This window comes from Acinonyx jubatus, chromosome B2, assembly GCF_027475565.1.
Source record: "Acinonyx jubatus isolate Ajub_Pintada_27869175 chromosome B2, VMU_Ajub_asm_v1.0, whole genome shotgun sequence".
NCBI lineage: Eukaryota > Metazoa > Chordata > Mammalia > Carnivora > Felidae > Acinonyx > Acinonyx jubatus.
Window position 1 is genome coordinate 84,208,547 of NC_069385.1, and position 21,134 is coordinate 84,229,680.

The 21,134-nt window shown below is 40.2% G+C and overlaps 1 protein-coding gene across 5 annotated transcripts in view; it reads right to left on the bottom strand.

Moving 5' to 3' along the window:
• CD109 (CD109 molecule) overlaps positions 1 to 21,134 on the bottom strand; it is a 173,635-nt gene that overhangs the window by 140,775 nt on the left and 11,726 nt on the right. For 2 of the 5 annotated variants that reach the window (XR_008298528.1, XR_003419529.2), the window contains exon 1: positions 816 to 1,201. Coding sequence is in view for 2 of the 5 variants with exons in the window: in XM_027057398.2 (XP_026913199.1) it covers positions 816 to 889 (74 nt within the window). In the remaining 3 variants the exon portion in view is untranslated. Of the gene's footprint in view, positions 1 to 815; positions 1,203 to 2,353; positions 2,692 to 7,296; positions 7,375 to 10,719; positions 10,926 to 21,134 lie in introns of those variants that run through there. The other 3 variants (XM_053222566.1, XM_027057398.2, XM_027057397.2) reach the window with 3 other exon arrangements.

Below are 21,134 nucleotides of genomic sequence, written 5' to 3' on the forward strand. Positions count from 1 at the left end.
CACTGTGGCATGCATAAGTTAGTGGCAAAGTTATAAGCCTCTAAGCTTCTCCTTTACAGACAACCTCATCCCAGTGTGATTTTTTTTTCTTGGGTTAAACACCCGCGCACGCGCACACACACGCGCACACGCGCGCGCGCACACACACACTTTGCGGGTTTTATTCAAACTTTCATCCTTGGGCATCTGCCCCAGAAAACATCATCTAACAAATACCACTGATTGAAAGACACCATCTGAAATTAAACTGCCAGTGGTAAAATGCCCAGGTGTAGCAGGGCATAAAAGTCAGCAAAAACAGCACTTTCTCTGCCCAAGCCAGGGGTTAAGGCTCAACTGCAAAACCCTTTAGGAGTGAGGCACTTTCCATTATGCGGCTTGTCTCATTAGTTATCTTCCTGCAGTGTCTGCACCTGAACCACTTCAGTCGCCGCAGCCCCACCTTGCCAATGCCGAAGTTGGGACAGTTAGGAAAAAATAGATCATGTGCCTTCGGGAGAAGAAGGCACGCTGTGTGGGAGAAGAAAAAAAAAAATTGCTTTGAGGAAAAGGCAGAGGCGACACGGACTAAAACTGGAAGGACTCTCTAGAAAGTAATTTCGGCCAGAGAGACGCTTCAACAACTTCACGGGTGGAAAAAGTAACTGTTCCGTGGAGAAGCACGCTGAGGCGACAGGCGGTCAAGCCTCCAGGCCGGTGCCTGGCTAGGGAGTGCCGCGGCGCGGCGGGTTCCCACCCGCGGCCGCACGGCCGCCGCCCCCTCCCGCCCGTCCGCCCGCCCGCCCCCCGCGCGCGCCCCGCGCCCGCGCTCCTACCCGGGGGCCGCGGCCAGTACCACGGTCCACACGCACACGAGGTGGGCGGCGGTCAGGAGCCCCGGGCCCCGCATCTCGGCCGCGTCTGCCTGAGCCACCGTCGGCTCCTGGGGAAATTCGCGGGCGCCGCGGGGTGTGGCTTTCCACCTCCTCCCCGCTTTTTTTTTTTTTCCCCTGACTCTGGAGTTTAGCAATCTGAAATGGGCGCGCCTAGAAGCGGAGTGAGAAGTCTAAATTGAGACGGGACTTGGTGGCTCCACCCCTCCCACCGGCATCACAATGGCGCTTCTGGCTGCCCCGGCAGGCATCGCAAACCCAGGGGGGGTCCGAAAGCGGTCTCTAAATGCGGTCAGCCCCACCTGGCCCCCAGCATCCCTGCTCCCCGCGGAGAACACAGGGCGCCCGCTTCCCCAGCCCACCGGGTTCCTCGGGCTGTTTACACTAGCGCTCTACCAACGATGCCCAGAGTGAATAAACAGGCCCATCCTTGTGAGGAGAAATTCAGAGCAGCTATGTGAACTGGAAAAAAATCAATCATTGTCCCCCAGACTATGAGTCATAATTTTAGAGAAATGGCACACACACACGCATAGACACACACACACGAGGCCAAACCAAGGTACTTTCTGGATAGTTTAATGTATGTGAATGAAACAGGAGGGAAACGATTTTTACTTAAAACACAAATTAAGGTATTTTGTTTGCCTGTCCAGGAAAATGTTGTGGTTTCTCAGTTTAAAAAAAAAAAAAAAAAGGAAGAAAGAAAAGGAAAGAAAGGAATTCTGGCACATGCAAAAGCTAGGTGTTGCTACTCAGAGCTGTGAGAAACAATTTTCCGGGGAGACGCTTTATATTTTGGGCCGTCTCTAAACACTCTTGCTACAGAAAGTATTCATTAAAACTGTAAAGTTTGGGGCGATTTGTATAAACACATTTAGGATTGGGGCAGCTCTCCTGTCCCAATAGGACAGTGGCCCTGGGTGCCCAGCAGTTACTCGAGCCCAGCTCCTTGCCATCCTGGCTTGTCAACAAGCTCCTTCCCCAGTTCTTTGGCACGGGCACCATCTTCAGATGACTCAGGTTTCACCATGACTACACCATAAAAGCAGAGAACTGCCAGAAACTGTTGGAAACAGGGCACATTCAGTCCCTGACAACTTAAAGTTTCTAACCCATGGAGAAAAGTTTTAGATGGTGACTTTTGAATGCGGGGTAAAATGCAAAAGGAAAAGAGGTCAGCAAAGGGATGTCATATGACAAAGTTATGTGCTAAATAAGGGAGAAAGTAGCACCTAGACAAACTGTGGTTTTTGGAATCCAGGAACTTGCCTTCCTCCTTTTCCTGTTCCACCCTTTTTCACCCTGCTGCACAGCTAGCAGAGGTCCCTTATGTCCCTATGTCTCCCACAGGCAGTCTATCTTTAGTGGCCGGCTTCCTGTGCAGGCAGGGCTTGAGGATAGTGAAAAGTGTCTGAGTGGATCCTTGGGTAGAGATCCTGTCCCTAACATAACTATTACCGCTGGTCTAGTCTCCTTACCTCTGTTGTTCAGCGAGGAGGACCGGGGTCAAGTGTGAGCCAAGCCTGGAGCTCTAAATCCGTGCTTCTCAAACTCTAACACGTATGAGAACCACATGAAAATGCAAGCGCTATTTCTGGGATGGGGACTGAGATTCTGCTTTTCTCCAGTATACTGTGGGTCACAGAAGGTCTACAAGGAGAGGCAATTTGGAGGCACTTTGACTTAAAAAGGGATTTGGGAACATGGAGAGAATTCTTTTCAAGCTTCACTTCACGGGGATGGATCAACAAGTTCAGCTTTGTTCTAGAGGCAAGCAGATGTAAGAGGGACTCCAAATGTTGCATTCCAAGAAGACCTATAGAAAAGTTTAGAATGACCTAGTTATTTATTTTTTTAAGTTTATTTATTTAGAGAGAGAGCACAGGCAGGAGAGGGGCAGAGAGAGAGGAAGAGAGTATCCCAAGCAGGCTTTGTGGGGCTCAAACCCATGAACTGTGAGATCATGACCTAGTGGAGATCAAGAGTGAGACATTTAACTGACTGAGCCATCCAGGCACCCCTGACCTAGTTATTTTATAAAATTAAATCCGTGCCAATCTTAAACAAATGTACCTCTCTATGCCTTCCTTCTTTCAATACACTTGTTGAAAAGCTTAATCACACAGAAATTTAGCGATGTAGATTTGCATAGAGATGAAGCTACTACAGGCGTGGTACAGAGCACTCAATAAAAATGTTTTAAAAGGATTATCTCTGTTCATCTCAGAGGTTTTTTTAATCAATGAAGAAAAATTGAAAATAATCTGAGGCTAAAAATAAGGGATTGGCTTAAATAAATTATGGTATATCCATGCAACAGAACACTGCAAAGTAATTAAAAATTAAGTTCTTGAATTGGAGACTAATTATCTAGAGATAAACATTCATGATATGCTGATGTGTGGATAGAGAACCTGTTTTATAAAACAGAATCTAAATATTCCATTTTCATAAAAATAAAGTATGTTTATGTATACATATATATTATAGATATATGCACTAAAGACAGAGTTGAAGGATATTCACCAAAATGTTATCTGTATCCTGGTAATTACCTGTATCTACCAAGTGTTCCATAATAAATATAATTGTCATTTTCATTTTTGGAAGAAAACAATAAAATGGTAGCGAGTAAGGGAGCATCTTAGAAACTCTTCTGAATAAAATTCATGAATTTTAATACTAAAAAAAATATGTGTGTTCCTCCCATGAAAACTGAATGGCCTTTGGCATAAGAATTCCCCACTGCTCCTATGTCCCTCCTGACCTATCTTCAGGGTGTGGTTCAACGAGAAAGCGGAACCAGTATGAGACTGATCCTATGCAATCATGGCAGCTGGTGGAGCAGCCATGGCTTCTGTGTCTAGTGTTGAACCTAAAGTTGCTCTAAGTCAGCCAGGGGGTGGGGTGTAGAGCTAAACGTGGACAAGAACAAGGAAACATGAGGGAGAACTGGAACCCAGGTCTCTCTTAGCACCTCCAACTGTGCTGTCATGGGTAATCTGCAAGAGAAGCTGGCATCTTTCACCAAGAGCTGCATATGCACTTAGCCCAGAAGTCAGAAAAGTTCAAGGAGGAGATCTAACAACTGAAGAAACATAGGCCCCATTGCCACCCCATACCCACAAAGTGATTTAGCAGATCAGTAACAATGAGAGCAAGTGGCTCACCTGCCTAACACCTTGCACTGACCTTCAGAGAGTAAGCAATATGGTTTCTGCTTCACTACCGGCTTCCAAGTTCACACAGAACGTCTCTTGCAACCAACTCCAACTCAGAACCATACAGGGAGGGGAATTCTGAGAAATTTAGCTCCATCTTAGATAAGTTGCCACAGTACAAAGCTACCAAAGTCTGTGCCTCATCAACTTGACATCTGTGTCTTATCCCTTTTAACGCTATTAACTTCAAAAAAAAAGACAATAGAAAAGTCATACTTTCACTTAGCATGAGACAACTATCCCTCATACAACCAAACACAACCTACACCTCTCTCCAAAAGGGGATACAAAGTTCCTTTAATCATCTTTGGACTTTGTTCATGCCTCATCTAGCTGAATCACATTCTCACTTTGAGATCCTATATAGTACCAAGGTATAAGTTAATAGCTACTATTAACACATATGATAAAAGAATGACAGGGAGAAAAAAATATTTGGTTAATATGTACACAAATGTATTTATAGCAAAACAAGAGGGAAGTGCAAATACACTTTGAGAAATGAGGGTACAGTCCTCAGTTTTGCTACTGGTCACATGGAAGTAGAAGGTATTTATAAACTACCTTCTTCCACTACATATTTCTCTGCTCTCAATAAGCACCTAACTTCTTTGCATGGTTCTTTGTGTGGTGAGGTGACCCAAATCTTCATTCCTGAAGGATCTGGGCCATTAGCAGTTCTTCCTATATCGTATTGTTGTTTTCTACTGATCTTAATCATGGGACCTGGGAAAACTAAGAGATGCCCCAGTGTATCTTCTGCATTCTAGAAACACTCCAAACTTTCAGTGTGTGGTGGCAACTCCTTGACAAGCAGGATCATTCACTCACTCCTGCCAATAGATAGAGTAACCTCTTCTTTGGCTATTGATCCACTGACATGAGGAGCCCCAAGTGACCAGATAGCAATCTCAACCACCAGTTTAGCTGAAACATTGCAGTCAACTACTAGAAGAAGTGCTCTCTTGGAAACCGAGACCTCTACACCAGCAGAGCCCAATGTTACTCTGGAATTGGAAGCAAAAATTTCAGTAGTGGATCACTAGAGGTAATAGAGGAACCACTCTTATTTCCACCCCTTTATTCTCAGACCAGTGAAACTGGCTTTAGGAAAAACATTAGTTGCTGATTTAGAGCACACACCACATCCTAGAGTTTATTGTTTAATTTTTACACACTCAAATTTGCAACATTTCAGAAATATTATATATGTAATTAATGTCAATTTATATACATCATCTATTTGAGACCTATATCGATAGAATGCTGCACAGAACACCAAAGTATTCCCTGAGAATTTTTTTACCCAAGAACAGTAAGAAAAAAAATCCCTGTCCACTGGAAAACAAGGAATGATATTGAAATTAACTAGGGATAATAATAATGAGACATATCTTTAACTTTCTATATGACAGTACAGAGTTTAAAATTAGAATTCTATGTCCAACCAAAATATCAAACAAGAGTGAAGATAGAAGAAAAATATTTCCAGAAATGGAATGGCTCTGAAACTTTGCCTTCCACAAACTCTTTTTAGGAAGTTACTTTAGGAAGACATATTTAGCAAACCAATTTTAAAAAGCCAAGACAAAGGAAGTTGTAAGACTCAGGAAAAAGTATATATAACCCCAAACAGCAATGAAGAAAGAAGTTTCAACAGGAAGAATTCTAAGAATAAGATCTCACGGGGGGAGAGGGGGAAGGGAGATCTTAATAGAATAGATTAACACGATGGAAAATTGGGGGAGAAAATTGAAACAACAATATTGTAAGATAATGCAATAAAAGGTAAAGTAAATTAGATGCTCAAGGAAAAAGAAAACTGAATAAAAAGGGAAGTATAACTGTAATTCATTAGTTGGGTCTGCAGTAAACAATAATTATATAATTATGTTGATACAAGCATGGTATATTGATCTGTAACTTACAGAATCGACCTCACTGAAGGGAAGGAATTAAACTTTATTCCGCTTTTCCTATACAAACTGTATCACTGGGTAACTAGTAGATATGGGGACATTTCTCCTTATACAAGTTTTTGAGCTGATAAATGTAAAATGAATATGAGAATTAGAGCAGCACCGAAACACACCCTTAATGAATTAATAGATCTAGACCAGTGCTGCCCAGGAGAACTTTCTGTAATGATAGAAATGCTTTGCATCTGCCCTAACACAGTAGCCATGAGCAACATGAGGTTATGAGCATTTGACATGTGGCTAGTAAAACTGAAAAACTGAATTTTAATGTTATTTAATTTGAACTAATTTAAATGTAAAAAGCAACATGTGACTAATAGCAACCACCATAGATCATGCAGACCTAAACAATGATCATAAATGCCCACTAAGTATCACAAAAGGAGACATCCAGATAGTATGTCTCCCAGTAGAAGAACCCATACCACCTAAGTGGGCTTGCCAAAAAATTGAATGCGAATCAGATCAAGCCTCTAGATTCGACTACCAATTTGCAAGGAAATATAGGGGATCATATTAAATACTACATGGATGTATTAACAAAATTCAGACCACAGGAAAATTTATAAAACAATCTAATTTCTTCAACAAATAAATTGCAAGGAAAAATAAAAGAATGGAAACTATGGATTTAAAGGGACTTAAAAGACAACTAATAGCAATATATTATGAAAAATTTGGTTCCATTACCAAAAACCTAAAAAAGAAGTTATTACATTTCTGAATGGTTGAAATTGTGAATACTGACAAGATAATGGATGATATTTTAAAATTTTTATTAATTATTTACATTGGGGTTCTATTTTCTTTTTTTGAGTTCTATTTTCTAAAAGGGTGTTTATCTTTTGGAAATACACACTGAATATTTGTGGGTGAAATATTACATCTGGGATTTGCTTCATAAATAACACAGGAACCAATTCAGACCTATAAGATGGCTATTATAAAAACAAAAACATGGGGCATCTGGATGGCTCAGTCAGTTAAGTGTCTGACTTCAGCTCAGGTCATGATCTCTTGGTTCATGAGTTTGAGCCCTGCATTGGGCTCTGAGCTGTCAGCACAACTTCAGATTCTGTGTCTCCCTCTCTCTCTCTCTGCCGCGCCCCAGCTCGTACTCTGTCCCTCTCTCTCTCAAAAATAAATCAACATTTTAAAAAATTATAAAAACAAAAACAAACAAAACAGAAAATAACAAGTATTAGAAAGGGGTGTAGAAACCTTTGTTGAAAGGTGCATTGTGCATTGTTGGTAGGAGTGTAAATGGTGCAGCCACTGTGAAACATGGTATGGCAGCTCCTAAAAAAAATAAACATAGAATTACCATACGATCCAATAATCCATTTCCGAGCATATGCCTAAAAGAGTTGAAGGTAGGGACTCAAACAGATATTTGTACACCCTTGTTCATAGAAGAATTCTTCACAATAGCCAAAAGGTGAAAGCAACCCAAGTGTCCTTGATGAACGGATGAATAATAAAATGTGATGTATCCTTACGATGGGATATTATTCAGTCTTAAAAAGGAAGGAAATTCATGCTCAGTTTGGGACCTTGAAAATATGCTAACTAAGGGAAATAAGCAAGTTATGAAAGGACAAATGTTGTACAAGTTCATTTATATGAGGTACCTAGAGTAGTCGAGCTTATGGGGATAGAGAGTACCTTCCACTGGTGGTTGCCAAGGGCTGAGGAGAGGGAGGAATGGAGAGTTATTGTTTAACGAGTAGGGAGATTCAGTGTGGGAAGATGAAAAAGTTCTGGAGATGGATGGTAGTGGTGGTTACACAACAATGCTAATGTACTTAATGACAAAGAACATTATGCTTAAAAATGGTTAAAATGGTAAGTTTTATGTTATGTATATTTTACTACAAAAAGTAACAATACAGGAAGGGATAAGCAGGTGGGGCAAAGATGGAATTATACGGCTGTGAGTTGATGACTGTTGAAGCTGAATGATGAGTATATGGGGATTCATTTTACTCTTCTCTCTACTTCTGTATATGTTCAAAATTTTCCATAATGACAATATTTTTGTACCAAAACAAGATTTATACGAAGAAACAAAAAAAATCAGTTTAAAAGAAAAAACTAAGGGGCACCTAGGTGGTTCAGTCAGTTAAACATCTCACTCTTGATCTTGGTTCAGGTCATGATCTCACGGTTTGTGGGTTCAAGCCCCACATGAAGCTCTGCACTGACAGCACGGAGCCTGCTTGGGATTCTCTCTCTCTGCCCCTCCCCCGCTCATGTGCACACTCTCTCTCCCTCTCTTTCTCTCAAAATAAATAAACTTTAAAAAAAAAAAGGAAAAAACTTAAACAGAAAAATAGCTAATAAAACTCACCAGAAAAATATCATCACAGAGAAAACGAAAATTATGACCAAAAATTGTGTCCTAAATTACCACAGCCTAAGGAAGATACTTAGGTAAGACTTCAATGAAGAGATGGAGAGCCAGTGGAGAGATGAAACTGGAACTAGAAATGCAAGGAAAGAAAATTCTCAGCTTAAAATGACTTCCTCTAGAAAGAGACAATTGTAGGTAATGGGGATTGCTGGGTTTTCTTTTGTTTTTCTACTAAGTCTTGTAGAATTATCTGAATCTTTAAACTATGTGCATATGTAATTGTTTTCACACTATGTGTCAAGATTTTTAAACCTCACCAGTAGTATATACACACCAAAGGTTAATTGTTACATTGACCTAATACTTTGTTTTGTTCTGTTACCAACATTTTAACTTCTTGGCTTCTCCTTGCTTTTCATATTCATTGTTCACTTTTGGCACCTGTGTAACCTTAGAAATGAACACTGTATATTGACTACCAGAAAGTGATCCAGTGACTCCCTCTGCCATATATTCCTTTTTCAGAGCTGGAAAGGTAAAATACACCTTTCTAGTTTCAATCCAGCTAGACGTGGCCATGTGACATAATTCTGCACAACGATACATCCAAAAAAAGACTGCAGAGAATGCATTCTCTCCCTGAATAAAAAAGCAACACCCCAAGAGAGCAGGCCCTTGGCTTGTCTGCTTCCAACCTGCCCAGGACACAGGCATCAGACCTTGCAACTCAGAGGATGAAAGCCACCTGAGGAGAACAGAAGGAAAGATAGGTACAAGGTACCTGGATCTGGAGCGCACTAGTAAGCAGCTGTAGCAGCCCTGGACTGCTCCAAATGCCTCCTTCCCCATCAGTTCATCTCCTTGTGGGAGGGAATTCCTGAGTCAGCGCCAGCCTGTCAAGCCTTTCCCCATGGGATTCTCCCCTTGGGCGAGGTTGGCAAGCTGTATGGTGAGCCTACTGTTGCCTCAAAGCTCTCCACTGCCACTTCTCTCTCCTGCCTGTCCAGAACATGAAAGGTGATCTTTCACATCCTGTCTTACCCCCACAAAACCAGCACACCCTTGAGGTCAATGAGAAATCAAGTTCTCCACCCATTCTTCAATATTTTTTCTTTTGATTACGGCATACATTTCCACTGTCGTATTTTTTTAATATTTCTTTCTTTCTTCTTTCTTTCTTTCTTTCTTTCTTTCTTTCTTTCTTTCTTTCTTTCTCTTTCTTTCTTTCTTTCTCTTTCTTTCTTTCTCTTTCTTTCTTTCAAGAGACAGAGAGTGTGTGCCCATGTGCAAATGTGTGTGAGCCAGGGAGGGACAGAGAGAGGGAGAGAGAATCCCAAGCAGGCTCCAGGCTGTCAGCACACAGCCCATACCAGGGGCTCAATCTCACAAACAAAGACCTAAGCCAAAATCATGACCTAAGCCAAAATTAAGACTTGAATGCTCAACTGACTGAGCCACCCAGGGCCCTGCCCCCCACTGTCATAGTTTAATCAAAAGTTTCATCCAATCAAGCTTCAAGGGATGTTATAAGGATATATTTACTCCCATGTGCTAAAATGTGTTTGCTTATTGAACTTTTATCAAATCACAGATTTTCGGAAAAAGGAATTGTATAACAGAAAAGAATAAAACCTATGTGAATAGCATTATATAAATCTGATTCTAATATATTTAGAATATAAACCAAGTATTCAATGTACGAAAATAAAAATGATTTGAAATGGAAACAAAACACAAATGAGTCATGAAGCCAACCATATCCTTGGGTTTGTAGTGCCTAGTTTCACTGTCTTTGCTGACCTGCCTCCAGATCTTAGACTCAGTTCATCCATAATGGCTAGACTTGCCTTTGCCATGCAGTTCCCACCTCAGGACTCAGCCTGAGCCTGTGTGCATTCATACATATTTAGCTCATTTTGGCTTCTGCTCCCCTCCCAGGGTCAGCTGGCCCAAGAGCCACACAGCTGCTGTTCTCAATTCCTTGCTTTCACTGGCACCAAATATATACTTTGACTCCTATAGGGCCTGGTACTCTACCACCATTGAGCTAGTCTCTTACAGAAAGATGACATTTTCATTTTCAATACGTTAAAAAATCATATATTAATGAGGACTTCATTCAGATGCCTCTTTCAGTTACTGAAATAATTTATTATTGCATACTGCCTTTTTTCTCTTTTAATTTTTACTTCTTCCATTTATTTTTTTATTTATTTATAGAGAGAGCAGATGTAAGTGGGGGAGAGGGGCAGAGGGAGGGAGAGACAATTTTAAGCAGGCTCCATACTCACCGCGGGGCCTATCACAAGGCTCGACGCAAGGCTCGATCCCAGGACTCTGGGATCATAACCTGAACCGAAATCTAGAGTCAGACGCTCAACTGACTGAGCCACACAGGTGACCCTCCTTTTCTTTTTAAATTAGCTAGGCACAACCCATGGATCAGGACCACTGGATACTTCATCAAGAATTCTTGGGCTTTAGCTGGGAGGATGGCCTGCCAAGAGAGAGAAAACAAATTGACTCAGGTATCCTGTATGTCCCCAGGAGTCAGTGTAGCAGAAGTTTATTGAAGACAAGGAACATGGGATGCTCTCCTTTTGCATGAGCAAAGAAAAGAAATGAGCAGGGTTCTTCTTCAAAAGTCAAGATAAGATGCCTGCATTTCCCTTCATAGAGATATAGCATCAAAGAGAATTGGAGCTACAGGATTTCTACACAAATGGTGGGTCAACCTTCTCAGCCATGGCAAGGGTCCAGGACGATGCAGGGAGGACTGTTCCTTCTACTCTCTTTTGTACACACAGGGACTAATGGATAAATAGACAGTGTGTCTCGTCCAAGAGTGGGCAAAGTTGAGAAAAACCCAACTGAGAGGGTTTTGTGGTTTGGCTTTGTTCCTTTCTTTTTTTAACTTAAAAAATTATGTGACAACTCCTGACAAGTTCAACACCTACCTCTTTGTTCTCTCCTCCATTCTCTTCCTCTCCCTCACTAGATATTTGACATTGTCTGTCCAGAAGCAACCATCATCGTCATTTAGAATACACCCTTCCACTCAGTACTCATACTAGTAAGGTTGAGTACATCTTCACATATTAATTTTCATCTTCTATAAATGGCCTCATGAGATCTTTTCTCCCGTTTGTATTAGGTTGTCTTTTTCTCACAGATTTGTAGGAACTTTATGTGTGCTGGACTGAAATGTTATCCTAATGTATAAGTTACAAATATTTCCCTCAGTCTCTCTAGTTTTTGTTTATTCTCTCCTATGTGGTACAGAAATTTGTATTTATGGTATGGGCAAATTTGTCACACTTTTATTTCATGGGCTGTGCCTTCTGTTAAAAAATAATCTCTTCCTACTGCAAAGTCAAAAAGATATTCTCCCATAATTTCAAGTAGTCTTAAAGTTTTTTCACGTCTAGATTTTTAATCCATAAAAATTTTTTCTTTACATACAGTGTGAGGAAGGTATCTGATTTTACTTTTCCATAGGAATCCACTGTCCCAATAAATGGGTTAAATAATGATTCTTTCTTTAATTTATTTGTATTGCCACCTGAACAGACTTTTAGTTCTTCAGTATTTTGTCTGCATTTCCTTCTATAGTAACAAAAATTTTAACTGGAAACCTGGGCATTCAGACTTAAGTACATTTCCCAGCCTTACTTACAGCAGAATGTGGCCATGTTCTGGCCAACAAGTTGTTAGAGGAAGTAGTGTATGCAAACTTCAGGAAATGTCCCCAAAGGGAGGAGACATACCTTCTTCCTTCCTAAACCTCTTCTCTTCTGGTGGAATACAGACATGTTGGCTAGAGCTGGAGGAACCATCCTGAGCCATTAGTTGAGTTTAGGAAATTTGGCCATGCACAGTGGTATAAAAAGTTATAAGAAGTGGTATAAAAAGTTGCTCCCTCACTTCCTCTGCATTAATAGGTGAGAAAGAAATACACATCTATCCTGTTTAAGCCATTGCCATTTTGAGAATTCTGTCTCTCACAGAAAGAAATTCTAACTAATATATTTATATCAATCTGCCACAAATACTTCAGTCTATTTCTAAGCTCTCATTTCTCTTCTACTGACCTATTTATCTATCATTGGACCAGACACTAAATGCTTTAATTAATATAGTTTTATATTAAGTTTTAATGTCTAATATGTAAATCACCTCTCCTAGTTACTTTTCAGAATTGCTTTTGGCAGTTCTTTGACTATTACTCCTCCATATTGACTTTAGAGTCTGTCTAGTTCCATGGCAGAAAGTGTTGTGGCATTTTTACTTGAATTTCATTTAACCTATAGATAACTTAAGGAGCATCAACACCATTATGAAATTGAATGTTCCCATCCATGGGCATGGTATAGCTCTAGATTTATGTTTTTATGTTTTACAATAACATTTTTTGCTTTTTCTCCATAAAGGTCTGCATATCCTTTGTCAGATTTATAGTCCCTGGGGCGCCTGGGTGGCTCAGTCGGTTAAGTGTCTAACTCTTGGTTTCAGCTCAGGTCATGATCTCATGGTTTGTGATGTGAGTTCGAGCCCCATATCGGACTCTGTGCTGACAGCTTAGAGCCTGGAGCCTGCTTCAGATTCTGTGTCTCCCTCTCTCTCTACCCCTCTCCCACTCATGCTCTGTCTCTCTCTCTCTCTCTCTCTCTCTCTCTCTCTCTCTCTGAAAAATAAATAAACATTGGGGAAAAAAAAGATTCAGGGGCGCCTGGGTGGCTCAGTCGGTTAAGTGTCCGACTTCAGCTCAGGTCATGATCTCACCGTCCGTGAGTTCAAGCCCCACGTTGGGCTCTGTGCTGTCAGCTCAAAACCTGGAGCCTGCTTCAGATTCTGTGTCTCCCTCTCTCTCTCTCTCTCTGCCCCTCCCTCACTCATGTTCTGTCTCTGTCTCTCAAAAATGAATAAATGTTAAAAAAAAAATTTAAAGATTCATAGTCCTTGATGTTATTGTAAGCGGTATTTTTATTGCAATGTTTAATGGGTTACTGACGGTATAAAAAATACCATTAAGGGGCGCATGGGTGGCTCAGTCGGTTAAGCATCCGACTTCGGCTCAGGTCATGATCTCACAGTTTGTGAGTTCGAGCCCCGCGTCGGGCTCTGTGCTGACAGCTCAGAGCCTGGAGCCTGCTTCACATTCTGTGTCTCCCTCTCTCTCTGCCCCTTCCCTGCTCATGCTGTGTCTCTCTCTGTCTCAAAAGTAAATAAACATTAAAAAAATTTTTTTAAAAATACCATTAATTTTTGTGTATTAATCTTATATTCAGCAACCCTGCTGAACTCATTTGTTCTAAGAGTTTGTCTGCAGAGTCTCTTGCATTTCCTATTAATTACTTTCCATCAAGTAACCACAGGGATGTGGAAAAAGTAGAGTTGAATTGACTCAATGGTGACAGCATCAGGAGTCTTGAAATAGAAGAGTAGTATAGGCAAGAAGTTTGGATGCTAGCAGTAGAGACAAGCCAGTAAGATGGTGACAGGATGAACAAGGCAGAGTTGGAATTCTGAGCAAGAATACAAGCTACCACTCTTGAGGGGTATATGTTAGCACTGGAGCCAGAGATAGGGCCATGAAACACAGGAGTTGAGGGAAAGGAGAGTAGAGTCTAAGAAGATTCAAGAATCACAGGCAGTAACTGAACCAGACAACATCAGTCCCATAGAGATCATTTAAGGCAGATCAGTTTGGGCCAAAAATAGACTTTGTCCAATCTAAAGAAACATGGGGACAAAAGTTGCTCTGTCTTAGTTGAGACACTGAATGCCACTATGGGAGTCAATACCATTGCTAAGCAGGAAGGTGTATGGCAGAAAAGAGAAGAACTGGATCCCAGCCAAGGATGGATGACTGGAAGCCACTTTAGACTGAAACATTTTGACATCTCATAAACACTGAAAAGAAAGGTAATTTTGTCAGGGCTGCAGTGTCTCTCCAGAGCTTGTAGTTAATAAGCCCTTCTTTACAATTCTCGTCACCACTTCTGAATTCTGTAGTGTTTTACATTTTCATTACAGGGTTATGTGAATTTTAATAAAAGGCTCAGAATATTACAGCAATGCCTCTGAGTTCTAGATGTCTATGTAAGGGGCCCTGAAATCACATTAGGATAGTTAGGAAACAGCTCTACTATCTGGAATAGGATTCTTACTCTTTTCAACCTAAAGGTCTAAAAGCAGAGGGGTGCCTGGATGGTACATCAGTTGGTTAAGCATCCAAATCTTGATTTCGGCTGAGGTCATGATCTCATGGTTCATGGGTTCAGGCCTCACATTGGGCTTTGCACTGACAGTGCGGAGCCTGCTTGGGATTCTCTCTCTCTCTCTCTCTCTCTCTCTGCCCCTTCCCGGTGGGCACATCCTCTCTGTCTCTCTCTCCCTCCCCCCACCCTCTATCAAAAATAAATAAATAAATAAACATGAAAAAAAATTTTAAGGTCTAACAGTAAAAATCAGGAGGGATGGTAATTGGGACTAGAGGTCCATAAAGTGATAGATGCCAGAACTCATTTGACTTTCATTCTGAATCTAGGAAAAGCCTGCTGCAAATGGTTACCACCATGCCAGTGGCCAGAGAAGTAGCCAGACTTTTAACAACCTCCAGAGACCCAGGGTGCTGCCATTCTGCATCAGCCTGCCACCTAGTGGTCATAGCAGTTTATGCAACATGTTACTTGAGTCACCACATGATCTACCTCCTCCTTTTCTGTGCCTCAGAGTCTACGCTTACTGGGTCAAAATAAGGAAAAAAAGGGAAGTAGACATTCCTGTTACAATGTGACATGGCAATAAAGTTATTGATAAAATTATTATGGCAAGATGTTTCCAATAATAAAGAAATGTAACTCTTATACTTGTTATATAATTAGGAGTTTCCTTAAAACAACTGTTTCAGGGTGCATGGGTGGCTCAGTCAGTTAGGCATCTGACTTCAGCTCGGGTCATGATCTCATGGTTTGTGAGTTCAAGCCCTGTGTCGGGCTCTGTGCTGACAGCTCAGAGCCTGGAGCCTGCTTAGGATTCTGTGTCTCCCTCTCTCTCTGACCCTCCCTTGGTTCTCTCTCTCTCTCTCTCTCTCTCTCTCTCAAAAATCAACATTAAAAAATAAAAATAAATAAAAATAAAACATTTGTTTCAATGTTACTTGCTTAAACATCAGTGAAATGGACTATCAGTATCCTCAGCTTATGCCACAGTTAGATGATTGGCTCAGCCTTGTAGAATGCTATGAAGGACACAAAAAATGAGACCACAGAGATTTTAGGATTACCATACTGATCTTGAGTAGTCTTATATTCATCACTGTAGACATCAGGGTGGACAAAAGAATTTCAATTTCCTTCAATAAAAATTGAAGATAACCTCAAATAATGCCAAGCTCAACCTTAGAACAAAAGCCATCCTAAAAATACCTTTCACTCATACTTCTTAGAGACTGTAAGTAAGACTAGGTTACTTCTTAAAAAACCTGTAAGTAAGATTAGGTTATTTATTCCAAAATATTTTCCATTGTATTTAGACCTGTGGTATGAAAAGAGGTTACTCTGAACCAACCCAGGGACTCTCAGGATAAACTTGAATGATCTCCCAACTTCAGGTCTCTCCAGAAATAGCAGCTGTAGGGAACAGCAAGCCACCAGGCAGACTCTGGAGTAGTGCTGAGTAGGAATTTCAGGCCCAGGCCTAAATCTGGAGCCCTATTCATGCAAAGTCATCTGGGATAGGGACCATTCATGGCCCTTTCATAGCTTTACCTCTAGATTATATGCACTCAAAAAGCATCATCAACCTTGGGAATGCAAGCTGGTGCAGTCACCCTGGAAAACAGTATGGAGGTTCCTCAAAAAACTAAAAATAGAACTACCCTATGACCCAGCAATTGCACTACTAGGCATTTATCCAAGGGATACAGGTGTGCTGTTTCGAAAGGACACATGCACCCCCATGTTTATAGCAGCACTATCAACAATAGCCTAAGTATGGAAAGAGCCCAAATGTCCACTGATGGATGAATGGATAAAGAAGATGTGGTATATATATATACAATGGAGTATTACTTGGCAATCAAAAAGAATGAAATCTTGCCATTTGCAACTACGTGAATGGAACTGGAGGGTATTATGCTAAGTGAAATTAGTCAGTCAGAGAAAGACAAAAATCATATGACTTCACTCATATGAGGACTTTAAGAGACAAAACAGATGAAAATAAGGGAAGGGAAACAAAAATAATATAAAAACAGGGAGGGGGACAAAACAGAAGAGACTCATAAATATGGAGAACAAACTGAGGGTTATGGGAGGGGTTATGGGAGGGGGGATGGGCTAAATGGGTAAGGGGCAGTAAGGAATCTACTCCTGAAATCATTGTTGCACTATATGCTAACTAATTTGGATGTAAATTTTAAAAAATAAAAAATAAAAAAAAAGACACCTGAGACACTTGAGATAGTTGGAAAAAGTGAATTTGGACCGGACACTAGAAGATATTATGAAATTATTGATAACATTTTCAGATGTGATAATGGTATTGAGGTTGTGTTAGAGAATGTCCTTATTGTTAGGAGAAGCATAATAAAATATTTAGGAAAAAAAAAGTATCATCAACCCAAAACTCCATGATGATGATAGTCTCTAATTTGGAATTAATCAGTGCTACCCTCTCATATATTGGAGTTTTGTTTGTTTTTACTTTTTGTTTTGGTTTTATGCCATAAAAGTTTTTCTCTACTTGATGACTGTAAATCATTTATTAAAATGAGCCCAGTTTAAGATAATGCTTAGTAAAAAAACTGATCTCACATGTTTAAGTGCAAAAAAGGGAGGAAAGGAAAATACACATGAAAGGACATCTCTCTTTCTCACGATTTAGGAGGATAGGAATCAGCATTCATGGAACACTACCCTGCTCTGGATATTTTGCCATCTTGTATATTACTTAAACCTTCAGATAAACTTATGAATTTGAGAAGGTAGTACCTAGGTTCAGATCCTTCCTCAACACTTACCATCTGTGTCCATGAGCAAACTGCTTACCATCTCCAAGCCTCAAGGTCCTTGTCTGTCAAATAGAGATAATACCTGGGAAGAGCCATAAAGATAAAGGACCTGGCACAGGAAACCACCCAATAAACTGTAGTAGACATTAAACTGAAGCCAGGTATTAATTCCATTTTATGGATGATAAACATGTCAGTTCTAAATTGTTTTCAAACCATTGCAACTTAAAAAAAAAAAAGAGGAATAGCAAAAATCTACAATTAGAGCCATATCTAGAAACCATAACAGCTATTGTTCCATTGATTACTACAGAAAAGAGAAAGAAATGCACTAGCATTTTTTTAAACTTTTTTTTAAAGTTTATTTATTTTTGAGACAGAATGAGCAAGGGGGGTAGTGAGAGAACAAGTAGAGGGGCGGGGGGATGGTGTGCAGAGAGAGGGAGACAGAGGATCCAAAGCGGGCTGACAGCATACAGCCCCATGAGGGCCTCGAACCCACAAACCATGAGATCATGGCCTGAGATGAAGTCGGATGCTTAACCAACTGAGCCACCCAGGCACCCCTTTCTCTTTTTTCTGTAGATTTCTTTGAAGTAGTCTCTACACCCAACATGGGGCTCACACTCACAACCCCAAGATCAAGAGTCACGTGCTTTCCCAACTGACACAGCTCTTCTAAATTCTACTTTCAGGATACCCAGGTTTGTTTGTTTGTTTTACACATACTGGGTTTGTAATGAACTATCAGAAAAGAAAAGATTTATTTTTCCCTACTTTTCTCCAGCTCCTGTCAGAAAAGTTTTCAAGTTTCCTAAGATTTGAGCAAATAATTGCTAGTGCAATTTTGTTTCCTCAAGATAGCTGAAACTATCTCCAGCAATTCCATTCATTCTCAAGGATCCAATTACAAGAATGCAGGGTTTCCTTAGGCAACAATGAAGTGCCATGTATATTTCTGTGCGATGCTTTGGTATTGTTTTTTGTATTCCTTTTGAACTTACACAAGATCCAAATTATTACACTGTTAATAAGTTAATTAATATACATCAACCCTGGTCAGGAGACAGCAGAAGGAACTATTCCTATCATTTGCAATGCGATAAAGAACTTAAAAGATCCCTTATGTGTAGGAATTGATCTGAGCAGCACCAGCAAGTTTACCTAGAGTGAGGGACAGTTTCCATAGAAATACTAAGCATCTTGATAACAATTTATCAATCCCAAAAGATATATATGACATGAGAAGTTTAGCGATAAAAATATGCATTAGATTTTACGGTTTTCACTACATGAAATATTTTTTAATTTTTTTAAATGTTTATTTATTTTTGAGAGAAAGAGAAACAGAGCACAAGTGGGTGAGGGGCAGAGGGAGAGAGGGAGACAGAATCCCAAGCAGGCTCCATGCTGCCAGCACAGAGCCTGACACGGGGCTTGAACACACAAACTGTGAGATCATGACCTGAGCCAAAATCAAGAGTTGGACTCTTAACCAACTGAGCCACCCAGGTGCCCCTAAAAATATTAAATTTCAGTGTTAATATGTAAAATATAGTAGAATCTTAAAGCCTTTCCATCCAATACGATCTTTTGTATGTGTTCTCTTCAAACATGAAGATGATGATACAAAATCTCTATCAAAAAGCCATGACTTGACAAGAGGAGACAGGTAGAGAACTGTTACACAGGGGGAAAAAAGAGAGACTTAGAATGTTCAACATTATATGTCAATAGGGGATTGCAAATCTAAAAAATAATGAGATACCTCTACAGACCTATTACAATGGCTGAACTCCAAAACAATGACAATACCAATTGCTGGTGAGGATGTGGAGCAACAGGTACTCCCATTCATTGCTGGTGGGAGTGCAAAATGGTAGTCACTTTAGAAGACAACTCAGTGGTTTCCTACAAAATTAAACATACTATTACCATATGATCCAACAACCGTGCTCCCAGGTATTTACCCAAATAAGCTGAAAACTGAAGTCCACAGAAAAACCTGCTGAAGTGGGGTTGGGAACAAATGGTCAAGAAAGAATTCTTGAGACGTGTTATAGTGCAACTTAGTAAGTTTATTTGGGTAGCATGGAGACAGGACCTGTGGGCAGAAAGGGCTGTCCTTTTGCTGTGTGAAGCTGGTAGTTATATGCTTAGTGCTCAGGGAGAGGGGATGTGCAGGGAGTATTAGATGATAAATGTCTTCTTCGAATTTCTATTTATAAAACTACTTTTGCAACATTTCTCTGGCGCTTATAATTCAGCTTGATATTAACTATCGGTGAAATGTACAGGAAGTCATGAGACCCTTTAAGAATATAGCAGCCAGTACCTATTTGATCCTTAATGAAACTGCAGGGTCAGCCTTCTGGGCTGAAGGTGAACCTTTTTCTGCTTCTATGCCTCATTACTGCAATACATATTTATAGTAGCTTTATTCATAATTGCCAAAGCTTGGAAGCAACCAAGATGTCCTCCAATAGGTGAATAAACGAATTATGACACATCCAATACAATGGATTAGTATTCAACCATAAAAAGAAGTGAGTTATCAAACCAAGAAAAGATGTAAAGGAATCTTAAATGCTTAAGGAAGTTTGCCTGTAAAGACGTCATATTATACGACTCCAACTATATGTCACTCAGGAAAATGCAATATTATAGAGACAGTAAAAAGATCACTGGTTAAAAAACTAAAAAAAAAAAAAAGGTAAAATAAAATAAGATACCATTGGCTGCCAGGGGTTGGGAAAGAGGGGTCGGGAATAGATAGGTGGAGCCTGGGGACTTTTTTGGGCAATGAAACTATTCTGTATGATACTGTAATGGTGGATACATGACATTATGCATGTGTCAAAATCCACAGAACTGTACAACACAAAAAGTGAACCCCAATGTAAACTATGGACTTCAGTTGATAGTAATACATTGGTTCATCGATTGTAACAAATGCACCAGTGCAAGATGTTAATAATAGGGGAAACTGGATGGGGTGAGCAAGATTGAGGAGTGGGGCTAATATGGAAACTGTCTATACTTTTGTTCAATTTTTCTGCAAACTTAAAACTGCTCTAACAAATAAAATCTACGGGCACCTGGGTGGTTCAGTCAATTAAGCATCCGACTTTGGCTCAGGTCATGATCTCATGGTTTGTAAGTTCGAGCCCCACATCAGGCTTTGCTCATAGCTCAGAGCCTGGAGACTGCTTCGGATTCTGTGTCTCCCTCTCTCTCTCTGCTCCCCCTCTCAAAAGTAAATAAACATTAAAAAACAAAATAAATAAAATCTATTAATTTTCTAAATAAGAGAGACATATACACATATCGATGAATTTCAGTTAAAATTATTTTATTGATTTTGATTCTAACTAAATGTGCTATAAAAAGATATCTTTGAGACAACTGAGGAAATTTAAATATGGATGAATGATAGATGATATTAAAGAATTACTGCACGATTTGTTTTCTGTGATCATGGCATCATTATTTTTTAAGCCCTTACCTGAAATGTATGAAATTATATCTGGAATTTGCTTAAAAACACTCCAGTGGTGGGGCACCTGGGTGGCTCAGTCAGTCGAGTGTCTGACTTCAGCTCAGGTCATGATCTCATGGTTCATGGGTTTGAGCCCCACATCCAGCCCTGTGCTGACAGCTCAGAGCCTGGAGCCTGCTTCAGATTCTGTG